The sequence below is a fragment of the Berghia stephanieae genome, chromosome 14 (assembly GCF_034508935.2).
Source record: "Berghia stephanieae isolate SIO BIC M18660-M18661 chromosome 14, UCSD_Bste_1.3, whole genome shotgun sequence".
Classification (NCBI taxonomy): Eukaryota; Metazoa; Mollusca; class Gastropoda; order Nudibranchia; family Aeolidiidae; genus Berghia; species Berghia stephanieae.
In genome coordinates this window covers 15,219,790-15,239,185 of record NC_088373.1, presented here as the reverse complement: position 1 = coordinate 15,239,185, position 19,396 = coordinate 15,219,790, and the positions used below count along the sequence as shown (strand labels likewise).

Genomic DNA, 19,396 nt, shown 5'->3' with positions numbered 1-19,396 from the left:
GGTTCCAACCCCACCACCGCCGCGAAAAAAATTTTTATTCTCTCTTGTCTTCTGGCACTTTTCTACTCACTTCATATCTTGTTGTTACCAACATAAGTGCCTGCTCCACTCACTTTTCTTAATTATATTTAAAAGTTATAATGTCCAAATTTACAAACAGCTTGAGTGAGAGAATGTAGCTGTGTATATTTTATATTTAAAAGTTATAATGTCCAAATTTACAAACAGCTTGAGTGAGAACATGTAGTTGTGTATATTTATATTTAAAAGTGTGCGGCTATGTAGTCCTTTGGTATGACACTCGCTTTCGGATCGGACGGTTCTGGCTTCGAGCTTCGCTCGTCGCATAGTTGAGTCCTTGGAAAAGACTCTTTACTCACATTCTCTCACCGCACTCATGTGTAAAATGAGTACCTGGCAATTAACAGCGTTGTCTCTGTTGGAAAAATTGTAATTTTGCGTAACAAGCGAAATGTCTTGCTTTACGTGTTGCCGTTGGTCAGGGACCCTTTGTCAATAGCTTCGAGCATGTTTAGTGGATATTGTGATATAGAAAAGATCAATTTTTTGCGGTTGTTTTTGGATGTGGGAAGGGGCGGAGGTTAGAGATGTAAAATAAAAAGACCAAACTAGGCAGATTTGGATTTGTATTTTACCAAAATGAATACAAAACTATATTTAAAATCCTTTTAACCCTCTCCTTACCACCTACAGAAAAATCGTCACATTTGTCACCACACAATATACATTTTTCTTATTCAGATTTATTTTGTACATCACAAACTTTGAAGAATGATCTTTGTTTGATTAATAAGAACATAATGTTGGTTTATAGAGAGATTTTTGAGTTTAAAGAATCAATTTTTCTGTTGGGTAAGCCTGCCATTTTGGGAGAATACTGAAAATGATCGGTAAGGGGAGAGTTAATGGAAGTGTACTTAATTGCAGTTCTGGTAGTTGTGATAGAAATACTCTCAATCTGGCTCAATATATTGTCCATTATCGCAATGTTAGATCATCTGTTGTAAGACCAGCAATGTTGTATGGATTAGAGACAGCAGCTACGAGAAAGAAAAATTATAAAGAAGTTGAGGTGGCAGAAAAGAGGATGTTGAGATAGTCACTTGGCGGGACAAGAAAAGGTAAAGTGATAAATGAACAAATTCGAATGTTGACTTAAGCGAAGAATGTATCAATAAAGATGAGAGAAGATAGATTTAAATGGTTAAGAGACGAGAGAGTGAAGAATACGTGGGATGGAATGTATCGGATATACAATTAGCGGGAAAGAGAAAAAGGGACGCCCAAAGACTATCTACGAGGGAAAATATGAAAGAACTGGGCTTAGAGGAAGATGATGCTATGAACCGGGGTGCATGGAGATGTGGCATTCATTATGGCAACCCTGAAAGATAAGCTGAAAGAAGAAGAAGAAGTAGAAGAAGAAGAAGAAGAAGAAGAAGAAGAAGAAGAAGAAGAAGAAGAAGAAGAAGAAGAAGAAGAAGAAGAAGAAGAAGAAGAAGAAGAAGAAGAAAAAGAAGAAGAAGAAGAAGAAGAAGAAGAAGAAGAAGAAGAAGAAGAAGAAGAAGAGGATCACAATGTTAGATCGAGCCCATAATTATGTTCGGCCATCAAACCTGTTAATGTGTACACGTAACGTGTAATCAAGTTGGCGACCAATAACAAGCAAAGTCGTACCCTTTACACATCTCTACGGTATCAAATTTCCTGAGTTATAGAATGGACTGGGATGGCATTATTTGTCAAGGTTTGCAAATATGACATTTTTTAAAAACTGATAAGCGAAAAGCAAAAGGCAAAAATAAACATTACTTTAAAACAGTGACAAAGCGAAGTTCCATGCAATTTAAGTATTATGGCATGTATTTCTTTTCAATAATCAGAGAAAGCAAAATCCTTCAAGATTTACGGTGATGGCGTCATGCAGTTTTGTCATTTCCACATGTTTGTATATAGCGGTGTCTTTATTATCAGCTTTCAAGTTAAAATAGCAATGTAATTTCGCAACAATCCAAACGGAAATTATGTTCCACATCATTGTAGACAGAACAGTGCGATTAACAGGCTTTTGCAAATGACAAGATAAAAATTAACACGAATCTTCTCGAGTGTGCGATTATCATTCAGCACCTGTAGTTCCAGGGGTCACCGACAATAATGGGTTGAGGTAGGCCTATATTGTCACTGCAAGAAACAGAGAAAGTTATATTCATCATGTTACCATCATACTACACTTCTTATCCATTTTATTTTCATCTAAATCGGCGATTACCACATTCGTGCGGGGTGATGCCGAGCAAGGAGGATGAATGTTGGCTGTTCTGACAAAGACCTCGGACGTAACCTAATAAATGTTTATGGGGCTCAGCGGTATGGTCTTAGCTTCGTACCGGAAACGTACCGAGTTCGAATACCCACCGGACTGTGTGACCTCGACCAAGTCACCGTTGATCAGTTTGCGATGCTGCACTGCGGATGATGCCTGGGTTATTCCAGTCTTCCCTTGGAATAGACACTAAAGACAAATTTCCCCTACGGGATGAATAAAGGGAGTTTTATTCTATTTTTTATCTTTTAATTTTAAATATTTTTTTTTAACATGATGAAGAACTATCACTTTCTTCACTGCATGCACCTGCCAATGGTATGTATCGGCCTTCCACATAATCACACATTCTTAACACATTCGAGTGTAAAATAGATAAAAATGAATTTCTTTTCCTCTTGCTTTTTTTAAAATTCCGGACGTGTTCCCAACCGCTGCATGAGCTTGCGAGTGCGCTTTGGGAACAAAGTTTGAATTCCAAAACGCAAAAGTGTAAGAAATCATTTATTCTACCCCTCAATCGTTTCCTATTTCGTCATCTTTTGTAATAAAAGACATGTTCAAAAACATTTAAATGATACTTGTTTTAAAGAATCTGATTTTTAGTGATATTTAATTACATGTAATCTGACGTCACAAATTATTATTGTAAACATGATATCTTTAGGCGTTACTATTTAAGAAGTGGGGTGGAATAGATATTATGTTGGTGCTCTCCCGTTGATTGAGTTACTGAGTTACTTGAATGTAGAACACACTCAGTGTCAAAGTAAAAGATAAATAAGCTGAATGTTTGGAAATGTACATCTGCATCTTTCTGAATATATACAATACTTCAACATGCAATAACTGCTCTGAGGATAACCTACCTAATTTATCAACATCTTTGTATTTCTCAAAGATTTATTTAGAAATTGTCCATATAGCCTACTGCTTCCATATAACTTCATTATAAATATTATGTAGAGGTACCCTGGCTATATGCCATTGGCTCAACATTTTCAGCTCATTGCTTTTCGTGGATTCTTTATATTTTTATGTATCTTATGGGTTTCATAAAATATATTCAATTATTAACCAACACTATCTCTCGGAGATTTACATATTATCAATTATTATACCCTTTTAAATCTGTACAATTTTGTGTCCTTTGTGATCCGTTACCAATACTCTCTGCAGTCACTAAATCATCAAATAGAAATAACTTTTAACTTTTGTGATTTGTGAAATAGTAGTGTCTGTGAATGTTCTAATACGCAATTTCAAATTATATTTGTTATATGCTATTATCTAAGGCATATGAAGAATATTCTTATAATGAGTCTTAGATACAGTTAAAAGATTCATTTTCATCTAGATTTGTCGTCCTTAGGATGAATCTTTTTTGGGAGGTGGGAGATATTCCAAATGCTCCCACCGAGTCACATCGTAGCCATCGTTAACAAATATAGCCTGGCACTAGAACTCACTAAGACTTACGGTTTGACGTCATTTTTTAGGTTTTAGCACCGTCTAGTGAGTTGTTAGTAGAGCTCAAGGAAACAAGTGATTCCATTGGTTGAACTATTGAATGCAACTTACGATTTATTTTCATTTGTGGCCAAAGACTTGTCTTTTGACGTAATTGTATGGTCAGTATTAGACAATAATAAGTTAACGATAACTACGGTTACATCCCGAACAAACCCTAATAATAGACGTAAAGATGTATCTGGTATTGAAGTAAAGTTCATTCATGGACCAGTAGTGTTTCTTTGAATAAATAAAAGGTTTATTCCGGGTGTTCAACTACGGATATTTATTGTTTACAAAAATATAAGTGATGGATTCGCAATTGGGATTTCTCCTTAGGAGGCTGCAAGTCATAGAGTCTGTCACACATCGACAAAATGCTTTTATTCATTTCAACCACAAAACATCTAATTCAAATACTATTCCAATTAAGATGGTTCTCAACAAGTTTCGAACCCATAAATTCTTCAAGTTGAGGATCATTCCACAAATATATATATATATATATATATATATATATATATATATATATATATATATATATATAAATTGTCAGTGTATGTCAGACAGTTTTGGTGAGTTTCATGCAAAAATACAGTAAATGGGTGGAACTTGGTTATAGTTTACAACAAACAAGAGTGTGGCTGTTGTCATCCAGGGGCGGAAGGTTGGAGGCGGGGATGGGGGGGGGGGGGTACTATATTCCAATCGTGTTATGTCAGCCAATCAGAATAATCCATTTAGCTCCAGAACACTTGAAAGATTATATTTATTGCTTTTGATATTTTTATCGAATCGAATCGCGTAATCCAATTTCTGATTTTTAAAATGTAGCTCTCCCTAGTCGAGGCTAAGTTTATCCTGTTTCGTTTTTTTGTTTTTGTTTGTTGTTTTTTTTTTTTTTTGGGGGGGGGGGGTGTAGCAGTAAATAGATATTTTGAACAACTGCTTGTTTCCCTTTGGATATGCTTGTAAATCTAGAAATAGATATATTTAAAAACAATTATCTTCTTTTCAAACAATTTGGCATTTTTAGACTAGGTGTTTGCCATTGCATGCATAAATAATCTAGCAACCCGGCTCGTAAAGCAGACGAGGGGTCTACTAACTGAACAACCAGGGCCTCCAATCAGATGAAGAAAAAAAATGACCTAAATGACATAAACTGCAAATTACGTAATTCTCTGATTTGCTGTCAACACAAAACAAATTGAATAAAGCAACCCCCTCCCCCCTACAGGAGCGCTTGCGTATAGAACACCCGCCTGTGGTGGTATAATTTGTTGTTGGTGATAGAATTGTTGTTGTTGTTATAACTCACCACGGATCACCTATGATGATACCAATGCTCTCAGTGACAGAGATAACATCCGGGAAGTCTGGTTTCGACTCAATTTGGTCGTCAGGACTGAAAGCAGAGCGGTTATCAAGCAACGCCAATGGGGTATTTGGAGGGGGGGGGAAGGGAGTGCATAAATGTGACCAATATTCTCGAAACGGTAATGTAGAAGGAGCGTCCAATAGAAAACCAAGAAATCGTGTCGCTTATTTACTAGTTATTTTTGTATGTGGATTGGTTTGAAAGCGATACAGTTCCGAGTTCCGATTCAAAACTCCATGAATCGTTTTGCCGCGGACGGCGGGCCTGTTCCGGTGTCCCGCCACAGCTCTAGTTTTGTTATAATTTTTTTTTAATCTTAAAATTTCTAAATAAGATCAATTTGACTTTCTTTTTATCTGTCTGGTTAATTCCTACATATTACCGTTTAATATTTTGAGTCACATATATGTGTTAACTGAAATAAGTTCCTCTATAACGTCCAATTCTGCCTTCTTAAGACAAAAGGGTCGCATAACGAAAAAAAAAAAAGTTACAGGAGAGCCAAAAATGAAACAGTTTGCTCCTATACCTTTTAATCTATCAAGTCGCATATCTTATTTTTGTAATATAGACCTAGCATTTATTTATTGATTCAATTAAATTATGCCCTTCCGCCACGACATCATAAGATATCGTCGCCTAGGCATTCCACAAAGGAATATAGATAATCCATGGAACAAGATGTCTGATGTCAACAGGAATCACCAATGCTGTCCAAAGTGAGCAAATTGGGGGGTTAATAATCTTGCCCAAGGAATAGAAACGAAAGTGCTTGAAGCGGGGCTCGAACCCGGGACCTTACGGGTCACAACGCAATGCCTTAACCATTCGGCCACTTCAATTTAGAGTCACGAAACTCAGATATAAAAATGCGCATACGGCACAAGAATGTTATAACAGTGTCCATATCTCAATTTAACCCAAATTCCGATATGGGACCCTTTGTCTTATGATGGCAGTATGGATGGATACAAATGGCAGACAATCTGAAATACTCTTCAATAGTCGTAACGTCACTTCCTTCCTAATGACGCATGGTAACTTAGTAACACTGGCTCTAAACTATCCGAACAATGGCGGACGCTGTATGAAATATTTCTCCGGCGAGCATAAAAGCGCATCCAGAGGGGAAAAAAGCACATAAATTTGATCATGTTTTGACTTTTACACATTCTGATCACAAGGCATATGAAAAGTTCTCGCCAGCATAAAGAATAAAAAGTAATGATTTTCTTTATTTAGAACCAAGATGGCCGCCGTTGCCGGGCGGCGTGACATCAGACTATTGAATCCAATTGTCCAACATTTAACTGGTTCCAGGAGGAAGCGTCCTTCAAATACCGATCGATTTAAATGAGACTCATCTTGGCAAAAACTCTCAAACCTGGGACTGAAAAAAAGACATCTTGAAGTCCCAGGTTTGAGATTTCTTTTGACAAGATGTGAGCCACTTAAATCGATTGAGATTTGAAGAATATGTTTCCTCGCCAAAATGTTTTAATACATTGTCTTTCAACAATACGGAAGGGACTTGGTTAAAGCATTAAACAAAAATATTATAACAACTTATAAAGTAAAGGAAACATAAAGCGGTTTGAAACTGTGGATATGAAAAATGCATAAATAAAGATGAATGTATCAGCTTCCAAGATGAATAGAATGTATAACAATGGAGGAACGTTTGGGCTACACATCGTTATTTAGGCCAATAACAGAGGAAGTAATAAAATCTAGAGAGGGGATAGATTGAAATGGTTCGGACATGTAAAGAGACGAGAGAGGGAGGTACGTGGGAAGGAAAGTACTGGACGTTAATTTAGCGGCAAAGAGGAAAAAGGGACGCCAAAGACTTGCTGGTTGGATAAGGTAAATGAAGATACGAAATAACTGGGCCTGGAGGAAGATGATGCTATGAACCTAGATACATGGAGATGTGGCATTCATGATGGCAACCCTGCAAAATGCGGGATAAGCTGAAAGAAGAAGAAGACGAAGAGAAGAAGAAGAAGAAGAAGAAGAAGAAGAAGAAGAAGAAGAAGAAGAAGAAGAAGAAGAAGAAGAAGAAGAAGAAGAAGAAGAAGAAGAAGAAGAAGAAGAAGAAGAAGAAGAAGAAGAAGAAGAAGAAGAAAAAGAAGAAGAAGAAGAAGAAGAAGAAGAAGAAAAAGAAGAAGAAGAAGAAGAAGAAGTAGAAGAAGAACAGCAAGAACAAGAAAAGAACAAGAACAAGAAGAACAAGAAGAACAAGAACAAGAAGAACAAGAACAAGAAGAACAAGAACAAGAAGAACAAGAACAAGAAGATGAAGAAATAAATCTATATAAAAGGTAATTCAATAAACTCTGAAGTCAAGAGAGATGAGTGAATAAATCAGTTACTGGCATTTTTAAAAAATTAATAAAATTGCAGGCGGGGTACAAGTGTAATATAACCTGAAATTATACTTTAACATTTAGCACGGCGAGATAGAATTTGGCTGATATCATGATTAATTCCGATTATGTATCTGACAACGTTAACGATGCTAGTCTAGAATCGCATATATATATATATATATATATATATATATATATATATATATATATATATATATATACATATATATATTATATATATATATATATACATATATATATTATATATATATATATGTATATATATATTATTTAAATATTTACTACAATGTTGGAGTAAGTCTACATCGATGTATAAGGCCTTTTCAGCCATCGTCAGGACTGTGTGTTACATGAGTTTGGTTTGTTGTGTGTTGTTGCCTGTTGAAGTGGTTCCGTAGGTTTGTAGTTGATTAATAAGTGCTTCCGGCGATGTGGACAACTATTGTACATCTCATTTTTCGTGTTGAGTGTGGCTTCATGGGGGTGTTTGATTATAGTATAATTCTCTTCCATTGTTTTGATGATGGTGTGTATCCTGTTGCTTTAGATATAATTTTCCTTGAAATGTTGTGGTTGAGTTTGTTGTCTTTTAATTTCCAAATATGTTCGCTGAGTTTTGTGGATGTTTTTTGTTAGAGTTTCTACATGTTGAGGTGTGGAGGTTGTATCTTGTTTTGAAATTATTTTCCGTTATTCCTACATATTTTGCTTGCTTGTTTGTTTTAGTTTCGGTGACTGTGGCTTGGTAAATTAAACTTGATTCTAAACATTGTTTGTTTAGCGGGCAATGTTCCTTATTTCTGCAATTGCATTTTCTGGTGAGTGGGTTTTGCTCTTGTCGGTGGTTTATTAATATTTTTTTGTTGTGGCTTGAAATTATTTGTTCTATGTTGCGCATACAAGAGTAGCTTATTTTGATGGAATTCCTGTTGATACTTTTATGTAGCTTGTGGTTTTTTGGAAAGTGTGTATCAATTAACTTCAGGAACTGCTGTCCAATGTTTGTGCTGACGTTTTTGTCGAAAGGTGGGTTGAACCAAGTAATATGTCGTTTTCTTGTTTTGCGTTCTTCACGTGTGTGTTGAGGTTTATATGAGAGGGAGCGTCTGTGTATTCAAATGTATGGTGTGTTGTATCCGCTTTTTGTCAGTGCTTCTTTGTAGGGGGTGGCTGCGAGAGATGTAAAATAATTGTCCACATCGCCGGAAGCACTTATTAATCAACTACAAACCTACGGAACCACTTCAACAGGCAACAACACACAACACACCAAACTCATGTAACACACAGTCCTGACGATGGCTGAAAATGCCTGAAACATCGATGTAGACTGACTCCAACATTATGGTAAATATTGAAATAATAATTCGCTCCATTGCTACATGTCGAGCACTATTCTTGTATCCAACACGATTCAATAATATATATATATATATATATATATATATATATATATATATATATATATATATATATATATATATATAATTGCTATCTTGGCTGAAATGTTAAAATTGCAACAACAATAACTTTGGACAATAAAGTGAGATTTTTATATGGAGAAATATCCACTAAACGATCTCAAGTCCTTTACAAAGGGTTCCGACCAACAGCAACACGTAACATGAACAATGACTCATGACGCCTGTTAGGCGATATTACACTTTTTCCGACAGATACAACGCTGTTAACGGTCAGGTACTCATTTTACACCCGGGTACGGTGAGAGAATGTGAGTAAAGAGTCTTTTCCAAGGATTCAACCATGCGCCAAGCGAGGCTCGAACCCAAGGACATTCCTATCCGAAAGCGATTGTCATACCACTAGACCATATAGCCGCACTAAGAGAGCAAATAAATGGAAATAATCATTATGTCAACGAAAGTATGTCTCGCCCGATAAAATATTAATTAATTATTAACTAGTCTTGTCTGATGAAGACGTTGAAGCACCGAGTGACAATAATAATAATAATAATAATAATAATAATAATAATAATAATAATAATAATAATAATAATAATAATAATAATAATAATAATAATAATAATAAAGAGGCATCTGACTGCAATAAATACTTGATTATAATTTTGCAATATGGAGTGACATAATAAGAAATGATAAAACGATTTTATATAACAATGTTATAATATGTTAATGTGGCAAGAATGATCCTATATTGAACTGCTACATGTTTTAAAATGAATAACAATGTGAAATTGAATGTAAGCTTCAATTTAATATACGAAAACAGATAAAATGGACGTTTCGGATTTCCCCTTTATAAAAAAAGCAGGTGAATTTAACACTATCTACAGACGAATGAGAAAATGTGGTAGTGGCGTTGTTAAAGTGAATAAACAAAAACATTGATGGGTAAGAAGTATCCACCTTTGTAAGGAAGCACGAATTGAAATAGAACAATAGATATTTATAAAAGGTGCGCATTAATTAAATCAAAACAGGGGAGGTGGGAGGGGGGTGAGGATAATGGGGGTGCTTTGGGTAATATGTTTTGTTATTACGCTATAGTGAAATCGGGTTTTCCCGAAAATTAATGAGTATGTATAATAAATACATTTTATCAAGCCAATTCTATAGAATAAGAATAAGCTTTCTCACCGTCTTTACTTTAAACGCAATTCATTTCATTACACATGACGCATTCCCACAAGATAAGATTGTAGGTATGGGTTAGGTACCTACATAGTTTAATTAATTCAAACAACAAATTTCTTACTTCGAGGGCACGTAACCAAAGGCGTCGACTCGACGCTTGCAGGTGGGCGATTTCTCGAAGGAACATTGCCCAGAGAATTGGTCAAAGTCCATGGACGTGCTCCCACAGGGCACTTCTCGTTTGTTCCCGTTGAAGCATTCTACATAAAAGGAGCATCCGCCACAGGAGTGGTATTTGCCGTCTTCTTTGCCTAGTTGTGAACGATACCAATGAGATTATTATCAACAACAAAAAAAGCTTTATACACACTTTTTGAAGAAAAAAAAATTATACACACTTTTTGAAGAAAAAAAAATTATACACACTTTTTGAAGAAAAAAAAGCTTTATACACACTTTTTGAAGAAAAAAAATTATACACACTTTTTGAAGAAAAAAAAAGCTTTATACACACTTTTTGAAGAAAAAAAAGCTTTATACACACTTTTTGAAAAAGCTGGAACATTTATATAGAGTATTTTTACGGTTAGGCTATTCTATGCTCAATCGCAAAGTATTATTTAGTAGTTTGAGATAGTCTAGCGTCCTATCCAAAGAGTAGCGAGCAATTGATATTGTCCGTTTCACGCTAAAGAAACCGGGATAAACTCCGACTCCATGATCCTAATGGCTCTAAAAGACTACTTTTTCTTCTATGCTCAATGCGCTCCGCGAATATTAATTCATTTCCACAGCAGATGATTTGAGAACATATTTTTATTTTATACAGTCCATATCGCCTATTAGGCGTCCTTCCGTGGGCAGATGATGATAAAAAGAAGGAGAAGAAGAAGAAGAAGAAGAAGATGATGATGATGATGATGATGATGATGATGATGATGATGATGATGATGATGATGATGATGATGATGATGATGATGATGCATAAACGAGTATCTGACAGGAAGCAGAGCTGTCTCCGTGGAAAGGAACTAACAATAACTCTTTATAAGTTTTATGCCTCGTCCTACATGCTCAGAATCGCTGTTGACCTTGAGTTCATAATATGTTACAGTGAATGACATAATCAGACGGATGGTGAAAAGGTTTGAACTGAGATATTGCCAAGTTTAGTTAGAAGGTCAATTTTTATCAAAAATGAGTTCTTGTCATATATGATTAAATCAGCCCTTTTTTATACATCTTCGGGAAATATCAAAGCTTTATTTCACTTCTAAATATTTGTTACAGCTTGTCAAGTTGAAAATGTATGAAATTTGAGAAAAATTGCTGGATACCTTTCCCATACATCTGACCATAACTTCATGAAAAATCACCCAATTTACTTCAAATAAAGATTAAAATGCTCTGTGGAGCATATGCTTTCAGAAAATACAAAATTTTCAACTTAGGACTGATTATGTCATGCACGGACACATATGTCGGATATTGCGCTATATAATGGCGCATATTTGAAACATACCTCTACAATCTGTGATGCAGTCTTTCAGGCTACAAGACGGAGAAGGGGAGGCAACACACTTGTTTGTGAAGGCGTCCCAAGCATCGTTTTCTCGACATTGTTGAACCACTCCGTTTTTCAACTGGCCGCTGATACAGGTCATGTGATCACGACAGTCACTGCATGCTGGGTATATGCCGTCTGGTTTTCCATCACATTTTGTGATGCATTCTGGGTTGTTGTTTTTTAAGGAAGGAAAACATTTTAATATGAATTTACTTTCAGTTTCTGTTTTAAAACCTTCAATTTGTGCGGCTATGTGGTCTTGTGCTATGACACTCGCTTTCGGATTGGAAGGTCCTGGGTTCGACCCTCGCTCGGCGCATAGTTGAGTCCTTGGAGAAGGTTCTTTACTCACATTCTCTCACCGTACTCAGGTGTCAAATGAATACCTGGCCGTTAACAGCGTTTTCTCTGTCCGAAAAAAAATGTAATATCGCCTAACAGGCGTCATGTCCCGTCCTACATGTTAAATGTTGCTGTTGGCCAAGGACCTCTTGTAATGCGCTTTGAGCACGTTTAGTGGATATTGCGCTATATAAAAACTTAATTTTTAAACATTTTTTTAAAATGTTCTCCAGATTAGTGTGCAGAGAGTGCCATTTTCTCGAGTTCGTGTCACGAATACGATTAATTTCAAATAGTTGTCATACCTTTGATTATAGGGATTTTACTGTGCTTTTATCACAAACCGACGTATACACATATGCAAGTCTGACATTCGAATGCAATTATGGGCCTAGTTTATCATTGTTGTAATGGAACATATTTTGCGTCATTGCCTTTTTTTGTTTGTTGAGATTTCCATTACAACAGTGAGCCCAGAATAAAATTGGGTTATCAGACCTGCAAATAAGTGCACGCCGGGACAAACCTTTTAAAAATATTATAATATTTATAATATTTGCTAGCACAATTCACAAAAGTAGCCTAAGGAATTTTGACAAATTGAAGACAATTTCAATTGGTCGATATTTGAGCTGAATACTAAGCCTGTTAAAAACTGTGCTGTAAGAAGAAATGAACTAAGGTAAAGACGACAGCTTCAGAAAAAAATGAAATATCAAGCACGGCACGTTTTGGGCTCAAAACCCTTCTTCAGTCAATTACGAAAACAGTAAAAGCCCTAATACATCGCTTTAAATCTTGAGTTTTAAAAAATATAGAAAGTGTGGAAAAGAGACAAGCCTAAAAACTAACCAATGTGACAAAGAGAGAGGCCTCAAAACTCAAAAGTCTGACAAAGAAAAAGGCAAAGAGACAAGCCTAAAAACTAACCAATGTGGCAAAAATATAGGCCTCAAAACTCAAAAGTACGACAATGAGAGAAAAGTGAAAATGACAGGCCTTAAAACTTACCAGTGTGACAAAGAAATAGGCTTCAAAAACCCAAAAGTCTGACAAAGAAAAAGACACAGAGACAGGCGTAAATAAAAACTTACCAGGACAATAATAATAATAATAATAATAATAATAATAATAATAATAATAATAATAATAATAGTAATAATAATAATAGTAATAATAATAATACTAATAATAATAATAATAATAATAATAATAATAATAATAATAATAATAATAATAATAATAATAATAGTAATAATAATAATAATAATAATAATAATAATAGATCTTTATTGTCCATAAATATGGCAATTTGTCATTTAGTTACAATTGTTATAATTTTATATGATAACTATAACAATGAACAGATATTTCACTCCTACTTATTCTCTCTCTCTCTCTCTCTCTCTCTCTCTCTCTCTCTCTCTCTCTCTCTCTCTCTCTCTCGTCTCTTCCTCTCTTTCTTTCACGCGTGCAGGATACACAACATAAACATATTCATTTCATTTTCAATTCGTTACATTTTTGGCAATTCAACACCAAATATTATCATCATTATCAATTGGTCAATTAATCTAACAATAAATAAATTAATCAGCCAATCAGTCAACGCATCAATCCTTGGTTTTGCTGTACCATATGAAATATTCAACATTTTTATTGATGATGGAACGATGCCCTTTGTTTCAAATCGCTCCTCTTGTCGACCTTCAAAACCCAAAAGTGTGACAATTAGAAAAGGCAAAGAGACAGACCTAAAACTTACCCATGTGACAAAGATAATATAGGCCTCAAAACTCAAAAGTCTGACAAAGAAAAAGGGCAAAGAGACAGGCGTAAATAAAAACTTACCAGGACAAATGCCCCTAGTTTCACATCGCTCCTCTTGTCGCCCTTCACCGTTACACAGTGAAATGTCCACTGTTCTTGTCTGACCAACCCTGTCATGCTGAATGCATTCCCTTCTCCTAGACCTTTTGCCATCACTACAGCCACATGGACACCAACTTTCCCAGGTGGACCACGAAGGGCCGGCTGTGACGAAATAAAAATCAGAAAAAAAAAACAAAAAAAAATTGCTTTTCATTTTCAATTGAATTTATAGAAATTAATAAATAAAATAAATTAATTAAGATTCCCCTCATTCATCCCCAAGGGAAAATTTGTCCTTAGGGTGTATATTCCACGGGAAGACTGGAATAACCCACGCGTCAGCCACAGTGCAGCGCCGCAAAGTGAGCTAGGGCTAGGTGACTTGCTCGAGGCCACACGACGAGGCGGGTAGTCGAACTCGGTACCTTTTGGGTACGAAGCAAAGACCGTACCTCTGAGCCATGCTGAGTTGTGTTAATTGTAATAGAATTTTTTGTTTGATTAAGTAGAAAGAGAAGGGATTAGACATGGAACGAGATAAACAAAGTTAGCCCGGGATAGAGAAGGATGGAAACTGTTTGTCTGTGGCCTATACCATGGCCAAGGGTGAAAAAGGCAATGATGATGATGATGATGATGATGATGATGATGATGATGATGATGATGATGATGATGATGATGATGATGATGATGATGATGATGATGATGATGATGATGATGATGATGATGAAGTAGAAAGAGCATACCTTTTTAAGGGGCTAAAAATATAATAAGTAATATCTGGGATTTAATCAGCTTTTGATTCATTTTCCACTATTGTCTTTCACAGCCGTTAGGTTCATGGCGCCAGAGTTTATCCCGGTTTCTATAGCGTAAAACGGACAATATCAATTGCTTGCTATCCTTTGGATAGAACGAACGCTAGTCTATCGCAATTACATTGCGTCAGATCTAATAGACACAGCCACCGAATCACTGCTGAATGGACATGGGGGTCAAAAAAAAAAATATTGACTCTATCCTTTGCATGTGAAAGTGCTCTACCAACTGAGCTATCGGAATGGGACCACCTTTGCAACTGGCACAACCCGACATAATCCAATTTATATATGGGGGGGGCAAAGTGGCCGAGTGGTCAAGGCATTGCACTGTGATCCGGAAGGTCCCATCTTCGAGTCCCGCTTCAGGCACTTTAGTTTTGTTTTGTTTTTTACATTGGGCAAAATTATCAAACCCCCAATTTGCTCACGTGGACAAAATGGGTGATTCCTGTTGACAGCAAACATCTTGTTTGATGAATTATCTATATTCCTTCGTGGAATGCCTAGGCGACGATATCTTATGATGTCGTGGCGGAAGGGCGCTTAAAAGTATATAGATATAAATATATATAACTTGATAAGTGTTTGTCTCATGCAACAAAACTAATTCTCCTACTCCAAGGAGCCTTAAGGCTTGAAGAACTACGAGAGTAAAAAAAAAAAAACCACAGGGACACCAACTCAAGAAAGGCAAATCTTTGCAATGACATTATAGATAGATATGTATTTATCATTTGTTTCACTTTTTTTTTTTTGGGTTAACGATTTAGTTTTGGGTTTGATGATTTTTGTTTCCTTTTTCTGTGTTGCTTTTGTTTGTTTATTTTGATTGGGAATGGATTTTTTTGTTTGTTTTGCTTTGTCTGTTGTTTTTGTCTTGTTTTTTTTGTTTGTGTGTATGTGTGTGTGTGTGTGTGTGTGTGTGTTTGTTTGTTTTGTTGTTTGTTTTTTGTGTCATTTTTTTTGATAATCGGGTTTTTCTTGTTTCTTTTTTTAAATTATATTTTCTTTTGTTTCTTGGGTCTTAATTATTTTATGACATTATAAAGGTAGTATATAGATAGTATGCGCTTGGCTAAGAAGCTCACAAAATTGCCATCCGGAAGTATAACGGCCCAACACACAAAACTATGTGTAACCTTGAACGCTTATAAAATTTATTGTGAATTACTCATAAACCCGGATGGCAAAAAAAAAACAATAACAAAGAACTGAGTGACGTCATCTTCATTCTGTCTATAGAACTCACGCGGACATTCAGGTCTTGAGACCGAGCAACGTTCTTTCTCGGTCTGCTTGGCGTTGGCTTCTATCTCAGTTCCATCCGAGAGAAAGGTCCGCGTGATGGTGGTTCTCACTCGTATCCCTTGGCCCCTGCAAGTGGCAGAACAAGGTCCCCATGAACCCCAGACTATGCCTGGAATAGAACAATAATGGCCGTATGGATGAATAAACAATAGATTTAAATATGGACGTAAAAGAAAATGAAAGGCAATACTCTTCAACAGTCGTAACGTCACTTCCTTCCTAATGACGCATGGTAACTTAGTAACACTGGCTCTAAACTATCGGAACAATGGCGGACGCCCGTGTGAAATATTTCTCCGGCGAGCATAAAAGCGTTTCCAGAGGAAAAAAACACATAAAGTTGATCATGTTTTGACTTTTACACATTCATATCACAAGGCATATGAAAAGTTCTAGCCAGCATGAAGAATAAAAAGTAATGATTTTCTTTGTTTAGAACCAAGATGGCTGCCGTTGCTGTGCGGCGTGACATCAGACTACTGAATCCTATTGACATTATTGAAGCATGTGTCAGAAGTAAAAGTAGTTGGCAGAAAGGCAGGCACGGGGAAAACCAAGGAAGTCCTGGATATGAAATGTGGAGGCAACAACTGGCAAAAAGATAATCGACTGCTCGGTAATGGCCCTTGAGTGTGAAGAATGACATCCCATGACATTCAACCTCTGTAGGGAGACGAAACTCCGGTAAGGTAAGGCAATATATAAATATATATTCAGAGCAACATCCATACAGTGTGCTCAAGTCGCTTTACAATATGCCTGAAGTTAACAGTTATTCATAACGTGTAGGTCTACTTATTTTAATCAAGACAGGTTGATATCACTGCATATAAATGTGATAATTTATTTTTTTTTAAGCCTGTAATGTTCTAATGTTGATATGTAATTGGATATAGGAAACAGTAATTGTAGTTGTTGATGTAGTAGTAATAGTAGCAGTAGTATTAGTAGTAGTAGTAGTAGTAGTAGTAGTAGTAGTAGTAGTAGTAGTAGTAGTAGTAGTAGTAGTAGCAGTGGTAGTAGTAGTTATAGTAGTAGATGTTGTAGGAGGGGGAGGAGGAGGAGGGGGAGGAGGAGTAGTAGTAGTAGTAGTAGTAGTAGTAGTAGTAGTAGTAGTAGTAGTAGTAGTAGTAGTAGTAGTAGTAGTAGTAGTAGTAGTAGTAGTAGTAGTAGCAGTGGTAGTAGTAGTTATAGTAGTAGATGTTGTAGGAGGGGGAGGAGGAGGAGAAGGAGGGGCTGCTGGAAGAGGGTGGAGAGGAGACTGAGGAGGAGTATGAGGAGAAGAAGGGAAAGAAGAAGAAGAAGAAGAAGAAGAAGAAGAAGAAGAAGAAGAAGAAGAAGAAGAAGAAGAAGAAGAAGAAAGAAAAAGAAGAAGAAGAAGAAGAAGAAGAAGAAGAAGAAGAAGAAGAAGAAGAAGAAGAAGAAGAAGAAGATGATGATGATTATGATGATGATGATGATGATGATGATGATGATGATGATGATGATGATGATGACGAAGAAGAAGAAGAAGAAGAAGAAGAAGAAGAAGAAGAAGAAGAAGAAGAAGAAGAAGAAGAAGAAGAAGAAGAAGAAGAGAAAGAGGAGGAGGATGAGGAGGAGGATGAGGAGGAGGAGGAGGAGGAGGAGGAGGAGGAGGAGGAGGAAGAAGAGGAAAAAAGGAGAAGACAAACAGAATCTAAATGCGATTTTAATATCCAAACCAGAAAATTCAAACCGTGTTTGTTACCTGGACATGTCGGTCCACTTCCTGTACAAGGTTGTCTCTCCACAGGTCTTGCATTCGCCGGCCCCTGATAGTCCATCATTCGTCTTTCTCGGACACCAGGACCCTTGCAGGTTGCTGAGCAAGCACCCCATGGACTCCAAGCTGAAACATTTTTATAACGGAAGAATAAAAAGTTATATTATATTCTTAACTATTTCCTGGTTGTGTTCGAGTTACATAATAATAATAATAATAATAATAATAATAATAATAATAATAATAATAATAATAATAATAATAATAATAATAATAATAATAATAATAATAATAATAATAATAATAATAATAATAATAATAATAATGGATTTATATAGCGCCTCGTTCCAATTAAGAATTGTTCACTGGCACTTTACATCAACACATCATGTATCATACACAAATATAGAACTGGCATGTTGAAAACCACATAAATTCGATGATAAAATAATATATTATAATAAAATACACACAATCCCAAAATAATACAGTTTTAGATTAAACCCAGCCCTAAAAGTTTTGCTTATGAGTTAAAGTTTGAGTATGTTAAGGGGGAGCGACATTAAAAATGATTAAATTTGACCCAGCTCGCTAAAATTAGATTTTGGTGGGATGTTGTCATGTGACCATTTGTCTGCATAAAAATTAGTTTCTTCATTTTTTTTTCTACTCAAAACAACGTATTTTATGACCCATGGTTTGGTTAAATCCATGCCTATTTTTAGATTCAGTGGAAAGGAATGTCTGATTTTGTGAAATAGTCTAAATAACTAGGTAAAGACAAAAATATATCATTGAAAAGTAAAAATTCTCCTCTCTCTTCAAAACAATCCCAAGATAATACAGGTTTTGAAAATGACCACATAGATATATCATTTTTTATTTACATTGACACGCAATGCCACTTCCAAAACAAGGTTCCTTCTGGACTGGTCGTTCACTCTCCGGCCCGTCGAAGTCCAGCACTCTCCTTTCTCTGAAACCAGGACCTTTACACGTAGCTGAGCAGGAGCTCCACGAACCCCAAGCTGAAAACGTTTTGTATTGGAAGAAAAACATAATATGATTAGTTAAACTGTAACAGCACATTACAGGTTACTACTGACGATGCCAGTAAGTTTAAAGAGTTTTTGACAAGATATATAATAATTGAGCTTTTATGTAGCGCAATATCCACTAAACGTGCTCAAAGCGCTTTACGAATGGTCCCTGGCCAACAGCAACATTTAACATTTAGAACGGGACCTGACTCCTGTTAGGCGATGTTACAAATTCTTTTTTGGACAGAGACAACGCTGTTAACAGCCAGGTACTCATTTTACACCTCAGTACAGTGAGAGAATGTGAGTAAAGAAGAGCCTTCTCCAAGGAATCAACTATGCGCCGATCGAGGCTCGAACCCAGGATCTTCCGAGCCGCACGAAAACGTTTTGTATTGGCAGAGAAACATTTTATCAGTTAAACTGTAATTGCACATTACAGGTTATTGAC

The 19,396-nt window shown here is 36.0% G+C and overlaps 1 protein-coding gene across 5 annotated transcripts in view; it reads right to left on the bottom strand.

The window, feature by feature from the left end:
• LOC144959976 (SCO-spondin-like) overlaps positions 1–19,396 on the bottom strand; it is a 132,057-nt gene that overhangs the window by 10,712 nt on the left and 101,949 nt on the right. For 3 of the 5 annotated variants that reach the window (XM_078892862.1, XM_078892863.1, XM_078892864.1), the window contains exons 35-41: positions 18,793–18,933; positions 17,891–18,031; positions 16,103–16,270; positions 14,012–14,194; positions 11,774–11,983; positions 10,373–10,562; positions 5,181–5,267 (exon numbers count right to left, since the gene is read on the bottom strand). In XM_078892862.1, the coding sequence (XP_078748988.1) occupies positions 5,181–5,267; positions 10,373–10,562; positions 11,774–11,983; positions 14,012–14,194; positions 16,103–16,270; positions 17,891–18,031; positions 18,793–18,933 (1,120 nt within the window). Of the gene's footprint in view, positions 1–2,151; positions 2,206–5,180; positions 5,268–10,372; positions 10,563–11,773; positions 11,984–14,011; positions 14,195–16,102; positions 16,271–17,890; positions 18,032–18,792; positions 18,934–19,396 lie in introns of all 5 variants that reach the window. The other 2 variants (XM_078892865.1, XM_078892866.1) reach the window with 2 other exon arrangements.